The sequence below is a fragment of the Mus caroli genome, chromosome X, assembly GCF_900094665.2.
Source record: "Mus caroli chromosome X, CAROLI_EIJ_v1.1, whole genome shotgun sequence".
NCBI lineage: Eukaryota > Metazoa > Chordata > Mammalia > Rodentia > Muridae > Mus > Mus caroli.
This window is the reverse complement of record NC_034589.1, coordinates 104802328-104810747: the sequence shown is the minus strand read 5'-3', so window position 1 is coordinate 104810747 and position 8420 is coordinate 104802328. Positions and strand designations below refer to the sequence as shown.

The 8420-nt window shown below is 32.0% G+C and overlaps 1 protein-coding gene across 4 annotated transcripts in view; it reads left to right on the top strand.

Moving 5' to 3' along the window:
- Positions 1 to 8420, top strand: part of Rps6ka6 (ribosomal protein S6 kinase A6) — a 140460-nt gene that overhangs the window by 123055 nt on the left and 8985 nt on the right. For 3 of the 4 annotated variants that reach the window (XM_029473708.1, XM_029473709.1, XM_029473710.1), the window contains 3 exons: positions 1287 to 1448; positions 5857 to 5933; positions 7457 to 7574. In XM_029473708.1, coding sequence (XP_029329568.1) covers positions 1287 to 1448; positions 5857 to 5933; positions 7457 to 7574 — 357 coding nt within the window. The remainder of the gene's footprint in view (positions 1 to 1286; positions 1449 to 5856; positions 5934 to 7456; positions 7575 to 8420) is intronic. The other variant, XM_021153084.2, reaches the window with a different exon arrangement.

Here is an 8420-nt window from a genome sequence, read left to right as displayed (position 1 = left end):
TGCAGCTAGAGATATGAGCTCCGGGGTACTGGTTAGTTCATATTGTTGTTCCACCTATAGGGTTGCAGATCCCTTTAGCTCCTTGGTTACTTTCTCTAGCTCCTCCATTGGGGGCCCTGTGATCAATCCATACACTAGCAAGCGTTTGCTGAAAGGACCGAGATATAGCTGTCTCTTGTGAGACTATGCCGGGGCCTAGCAAACACAGAAGTGGATGCTCACAGTCAGCTAGTAGATGGATCACAGAGTCTTTCTTTCTTCATTGTTTCTGTTTTTCTACTGAGTTTGCATTTTTTTCTTGAGAGTTTCATGCATTATAAACATATTTTTTCACTCCTTTGAGATTATTATAACCAGTTAAAATCCAATATATTCTAACTTGATTCATCTGAGAATCACAGCTAGATTATTTTTTCCTTTTTGTTGTATTCAACTTGTCTTGTTTATGTAAGTCCTATGGTTGGATTGTGTCCCATGGTGATAAAAAGTCATGAAGATATTTATATTCTGTTACTATTCTCCAGTGGTTTAAGTGTAGGTTTAAGTATAATTTTGGCTGAGTTTGGACTTAAATTTCCTTATTTGGTTTACTAGCTATGATATCTTCATATTTATTTTTATCTAAAAGCTCAAACCCTTTCTAAACAATTTTATTTAATGTATCAGTTCTGGTTCTTTTTTTAATACTATTCAATACTTTGTATTTGTGCTCTTCTCAGACAGAAAAACTACTATTTTCAAATGAATATGAACTACCCTTGCATATAATAGAGACTGCTCTGGGTTTTTTTTGGGGGGGGGAGTTGGGGGGAAGGGGTTGGTTTAGTTTTTTTTGAGACAGGGTGTCTCTGTGTAGCCCTGGCTGTCCTGGAACTCACTTTGTAGACCAGACTGGCCTCGAACTCAGAGATTCCTTTGCCTCTGCCTTCCCAGTGCTTGGATCACAGGCATTTGGCACTTCTGTCTTGCTATAAAGACTACTCTTAATTCTAGGGTAAAAGGCACAGATAGGGAAACCTATCCATAACTTCCTCTGTTTCCTTCTTCAACCAATGTGTGGTACTTATCAGTGTCTGTCTGATTTTCTAAATTATCTTGAACCTACAAGCTTTTTGCCTTTTGTTATATTGAGTAAATAGTTGGAGTGGGGGTGGGGCACTAGGTAAGACCTTAGTAGAACCAAGATTTGAAGTTGGAAAGAATGAGACTTTTTACTATAAATATATAAACTACTTTAACAAAAATTTAGTTATACAAATATAATGCTGTTTTCTTTTATGTTCAAGGTCGTCCATCGTGATCTTAAGCCCAGTAATATTTTGTATATGGATGAATCAGCCCATCCAGATTCAATCAAGATCTGTGATTTTGGGTTTGCAAAACAGCTTCGTGGAGAAAATGGACTTCTGTTAACTCCGTGCTACACCGCAAACTTTGTAGCACCTGAGGTATTCTTTAACTATTCCTGTGGAACTTTCCTTGTTTTCCTAGATTAAGTCTTCATGGCATCAAGCATGTTGGTGAAGACAGGTAAAAGCAGAGTTGCCTTTTTTCTCAACTAAGAAGCTCTTTTTCTAATTTTGAATTATAATAATTCTTGATCTAAAGAGTTAGTTACTAGCATCTAAAACAAATATATCTTGTAATCAGGGTAATCGGTTCTATTAGGCTATTTCCTAATATAGAAATCATGATTTCAAAACAGGGTTTCATCATATAGCTCTGGCTGTTACTGTAGCTGGAACATATAGCATGTCTCCTGTGTTTGTCTCCTTATGGCTGGGGTTACGGGCATGTATTGTCATGCCTTGCTGAGAACCATTTATTTTAGGGCTGAGATACACCTTTAGATCACCTTAGCAGGTGTTTTTGCTTTGTTTTTAAATAGAAACATTGTCTTTTCCTGATAAACCATTTCTTTTTCCTGAGGGAAGAGTCAAGAAAGATGAGGCTGGAAAAGTTTAGGAATATAGATTGCACTTTTGAGATGCTCTCTGATATTAGTACCTCCTGAAGCAATAAAGACAAGATCTGTGAAAAATCAATCAGGGATTACATTGACTACATAATAAGTTGTTTATAAGTCAAGAATTGTTCTTAATATGTTATAGATGTTGATAACCAATGGGAATCTTTGACATACTAATCCAGATATCTCATTTTGAAAATTTGAATTTGCCAAACAAGAGAAATGTACTAAATAATCTGAAAGTGAATTTTTATCTCACATATATATTTTATTTTTATCAAATAATTGATAATTTTAAGCAGATATTATAAATACTGCCTATAAATCAATATTTTAAATTAGTTGTTAGGAAAATTATTTTCATATAATAAAAATGAAAATGTAGAAAAGTAGACTTTATTAATAAAAACTTACATTTTTTCTAAATTTTGCTTTAAAATGCTATTATTGGGGATAGAAACAATGTTTGCTTTCATAAGCTCTTTATGATATTGTTTGGACTGTTATAAATTATACATATATCTACAGAATGGTTTATTCTGTACTTGAATGAAACTCATACTACAACAAATGTACAATTCTCACTGAATTTTACTAGGTAGAAAACTGTTCTTTTCAAAATTGAATTTGGGACACATATTCCCAAAAGAGGTTATTTTATTTGGACTACCCTCAGGTATATGAGATAATCCTTTCCCCATAAATATTTCTAGCTGTTTTAGACTTTGGCCTAGAGTAAGACTAGCCTTAATAAGATAGGAGAACAGAATATTTGAAATGTGGTATCTTTTGTTAAATATAAGCTATATAGTCACCATGAATATTGTAAATTAATTTTTAATAGAATAACAGAGAACTTCTAACTGCATATTTTAATGGTCAGATTCTTAATTTTGGCTTGATTTTGTGTAGCTCTACTCTGATATTATGGAAATTTACTAGAAAAACTTGAGGAATGAATGTGTCCCAATAGAACACCAAAAAATTTTTAAATGAATAAACATAGTATATGCATGTTTAGATTAATGGTTAGGTAAACATTTTAAGATTAATGGTTAGGCAGTCATTTGAAATGAATGTATTACACAGTACTACACAGTACACTGCTGCTTTTTAATTCTAACAGACTCCCATTGCAGTAAGACATTTTGTTTATTGTAATAGCAAAAGCTTTCAGGTAGGCATGTGGAGATCATTTCTCCATAACTGGCATTTGAACTACCCTTTGGGTTGCTCTTGTATGTTTTGAATGCTTTAAAATATTTTATCAAGTGCTAAATACCCTGCCAAAAGTTAGTAACTATTTTTAAATTGTTATGAATTAAATACATTAGTCTTTTTTCTAAAAAGATTCTTTCAAAGTATACAATAGAACTATATACAAGATAGTCTACTTTAAAACAGAATCAGAAAGATTGAATTAGCCATGCAACTATTTTAAGAAATAATAGAAATTTATACGGTGGTACAGAATGTATTTAAGTATGTAGGAAATCAATTTTTTTCATGATAAGCTGTAACATTTTGACACCTACTGCACAGCTGTGCTATTCTTATAACTTACAAAAGTTATGGAGATAGTGAACCACCATTTGAGTTTTTTGTTTTTTAAGCCATGGGCTTCTGCATTTAAGCAGTCTTCCTCCCTCAGCCTTGGGTAGGACTACAGGTAACAAACCACTGTTGCTGCTCAATTTGGTGGCACGAGCTGGGAGAGCAGCACCAAAAATGAGGACTACAGTCTCATACAATTGCCAACTTTATTCAGAGCATCAGAAAATTTATATTCTAAGGGTTAAGTGAGGTCAAATGAGAAAAGGTCACATGAGTTTAGCTGTATACAGTCACAAGGTCAACCTGTGCTAGAAACATCATTATGAATAATAATGGGTAAGATAATAGTTAAACTAAGGTAAGACCATGACTATTTACTACATCTGGGAGGGGCATGAAAGCACATTCCAATAACAACCCATGTTATAGAGAAACATAGGTTACAAGACTTTTGCCTTGTTTCCTTGGAATTACCATACAAGCTCTCAGAATTCTCCTCATGCAACTTCATTCATGGACCCTGTTCTGAAAATCCACCACTTCTGGTAAGGCTATGAAAGTACAAATATGAGTAGGACAAAGTGGGAAAACAAGGGGATGCTTAGAACTATAGGATGATGAGGAATGAGGACATACCAGAATAAAAACAATGCTGTAGAGCTTTAGGTTGCACTTGTTAGGGCTTTTATAGTTCAGTCTTCCATAGACTCTCAGTTTTACATATGTGTTCTTTATTTGTTCTAAGACAATGTTTCATATACCCAATGCTGGCCTTATCCTTGATATTTATATAGCTCAGACTGGTCATGAACTCATGATCTTTTTGCTTCTACCTGATTGCCAGGATTGCAAGCGTGCACCACCATGCATAACCACATATGTGTTCCTATAAATACATTTGATTATAAATATATTTTATAGGAATTATAAATAAATTTTAAGCAAGTTATTTATCATATGTGTCTGATAATTATGAAATCCAAAACTGTAGTATATTTTAGCCTTTTGTAGATGAAAAGTCCGGGCTTATGTTTGCATAGCCACCAATGTTAAAAATTAATTTTTTAATTTTGTTTGTATGCCTATCGGCTTTAACAATGATCTTAATTTTTGAGTAAAACATGCCCTCATTTTATTTTTATTAATTTTAAAAATTACATTGATTATTCTATGCATTTGTGTGCATGAAAAAATGTGCATGTCATACATGTGGAGTCAAGATCAAACTCAGGTCATCAGACTTGGCAGCAAGCACCTTTGTCTGTTGAGACATGGAACTGCTGACCCCTAATCCCTTTATTTTTCTAAGCTGTTGAGGTTCATAGAAGAATATTACATTAATTCATAGTAAAAATATTGTTTAATTTGTATTAATATTGCCCCAAAACAAAAGTAGTTACACAAATTATTATATATATAAGCTCACTCTTCTTTTTAAGACACCAGCCTCATGTCTCAAACTATCTCATTAGATCATAACTTTTCTATTTTTTATCAATTTTATTAGAAATTTATACCCACAATACATGGAAACAAATCATAATTGGAATTTATACTTGTATAATATGTAGTTCATTTACAAAATACCTATACACACACACCCCACTAGCAAAGAGTTATCAAGCCCACTGTGATGGATCATATCTGATGAATTACTAGCACTTGGGAGATTGAAGCAAAATGACTGCCACAAGTTTAAAGCCAGCATGGACTATAATAAGAAAACACTATCTCAAAAGAGGAAGTGATTTCATAGATATAAAAAGCACTGACTTTTAGTAAGAATGCTTGTTATATAGTGCTGACCAGCTTTATGATTAACATTTCTGTTTCATCTTCATAATTCATGGTAATTGAAGTTCATAGTTGTATAATATGTACTCATTTTACAAAATAGTCATACATGTACAATTGATTGGAATAATTGATATCTACTTCATAGAGTCAATATCAGAATTAAAAACCTCAGTACTGTTTATAGTTCCATCAAACACCTGCACAGACTGATCTTAAGTTTAGGTGTCTGTATATCTAATTTGCCAAGATGAGGAATGAAAGTTCATTGAGGTTAGGTTTTATGTCTTTTAGGGTTGTTGTTTTTGTGTGTAGTCCATATATATTACTTAGCTTATAGTAATGACAGTATACACAGTGTTTACAAATTGGAAAATATTTTACCTTTGCCCTTCAGAGAGCATAAAATAATTTTAAATTTTTATTTTTATATTGTTAATATTTACAAAATTATTAGAACAAAATCAATCTCCCAGTGTATGAAAAAAATCTTAGGTATATATTAGTTATATTTTATACCACGAGTATTTTTTTCATAGGTTCTCACTCAACAGGGATATGATGCTGCCTGTGATATTTGGAGCTTAGGAGTCCTTTTGTACACAATGTTGGCTGGGTAAGCTATTTACAAACTCTTGTTATTTGAACTTTACCTGAATATCTTCATCTACAAAATGTACAGAAAAAATTAATGTTATAAAACAGACAATTGACATTTTTAAACCTATAATTCATATTTGTAAAATGAGAAAGATACAAAAATAGAAAGGTTTTTATAAAGAATAAATGTTTAAGAATGAAAATTTTATTTTTACAGTAAGTGCTTTACTTTTTAAAGGAGTTTATAAATCAGTTGTATAATAGGAACTCATCCACTGAATTTATTAATGTTAAGTTAATTATTATAAAAGCACTTTAATTCTGTCTCTTTCGGCAACAGATTTAGTAAGATGATTGATAAGAAATATAAACAATACTAAATAATATTAGACTAGAGGAGCATGCATATACATGTCTACTATTAACATGAGGATAAGCTCAAAACAGATATAACATAGACTATATTAATGTTTATAATTTATAATTAATTAAAATGATATTTTACTCTTAATACTGAGTAGTACTTTTATTTACAAGGGAATATTTAGGGCTGAATAAATTATTAAGTTACAAAAAAATGAAGGAATGGTTAACTAGTAACTATTAGATATGACATTTTAAATATTAAATTTAACTGCTACACAAAAAATAAAATATCAATTTCATAAGGTAATTTAAACTGTTAAATTGGCTTTATGTATAATTGCATATGCCAGGATTTTAAACTTTATAAGCTCTTACAGACTGGTAACCTTAATCAGATATAGTCAACAATATAGGTTTTAGACCATGGGATATAATTTATTGCTTGCTGTTTTCAAGTATTTGCTTTATGACTAGATAAGAAGTTATTATATATACGTATAAGAGCAATCTTACATTTTTAACCATAAATTGGCCTTCCCATTCCCAAGTGTAAAGGGATGTCAGTTACATCTAATGAAGTGCTACAAAAATGATCACTTTTTGTCAAGTTAATTTTTAAAATTCACCTGAAATGTATGAATTTACTTTCAACCCATAAATAATTTCATGTGCATAATTCAGTGACTATAGTCACTGAATTTATATTTACATAAATATTAGATGCATGTGTTTTTCATGGATATTAACTGGAAGTTGTAATTTGTTTCCACTAGTCATATTCATAAAAATAAAATATTAATGAATAAGCTGAATTAATACATTATAAATATGTAAGAATTGAAATAGTAGATATATTAATATTTCCTTGCTAACTTATGCCAACAGAATAGAATATTTGTGTTTTATTGTGGTCTCATAATACTGTATGTTTATATAAAAGTCTACCCTTATTTTGCATCAAAGAAAGCAAAAAAATAGCGTCTTAACTGCATTAAGTAACTTATTAGGGTTAAACTCACTATGTATATAATTTTATATTAATAGTAGAGAGGAATATTAGGTAATGCTCTTGGCGGCTTTTTATATTTTATATAGACTTATAGTGATCACTTTTAATTATATATAAAATGTACTTTTACTTCTTATGTTTATTAAAATGTATTTTATTAACAGCTACACTCCATTTTCCAACGGCCCCAATGATACTCCTGAGGAAATACTGCTGCGCATAGGCAACGGGAGGTTCTCTTTGAGTGGTGGAATCTGGGACAATATTTCACGTGGAGCAAAGGTATAAATCATAAATATATTGTTTTACTGTGTTGATATCAAATTATTAAAATCTAGATGTTATATCTCAGTGTGAATTTGTTGTATGTCTTTCTTCTGTTGTCACATCAGGAGTTGAGGTTTTACTATAATTACTTTATTTTCCCTTCTCTTTCTTTTGTCCAACTTCTCCCATGGAACCCACTTTCCTATCTTTCAAATTTATGGTCTCTCTCTTTGGTTGTTGGTGATTGTGTGTGTGTGTGTGTGTGTGTGTGTGTGTGTGATTCAATCCACTGAGTCTGTATAGTGTGTGTTACCTCTGTGTGTAGTTTTACCTGTGTGAATGTGTTTTCAGGACTGACCATCTAGTATTGGATAACCAATAGGTTAGCTTTTCTCTGGGGGAGAATATTTCTCTTGCTCTAAGTATTCTTTTGTTACCTATAGTTCTTGGAGGGTTATGTTATTAGCTTTTTCTCTTTCCATGTTAGCATGTGTGTTGGTGTCATTTTCGTTCAGGACATATTTTGGAAGCCATGTTGGTGAGATGTTATGGGTGTTGCTTCCGTTGAACATCATATGTATGTACCAAATGAACTTAAATAGAATCATAATGATGAATAAGTAGAATAAATCAAAATTGAAAGCTTAGAAGTTGTTAATGAAGCCCTAGCTGACCTCAAACTCATAGAGCAAAAATTCAGGTGACAGCAGATGCTAGCGAGGATGTGGAGAAAGAGGAACACTCTTCCATTGTTGGTGGGATTGCAAGCTTGTACAACCCCTCTGGAAATCAGTCTGGTGGTTCCTCAGAAAATTGGACATAGTACTACCAGAGGATCCCACAATACCTCTCCTGGGCATA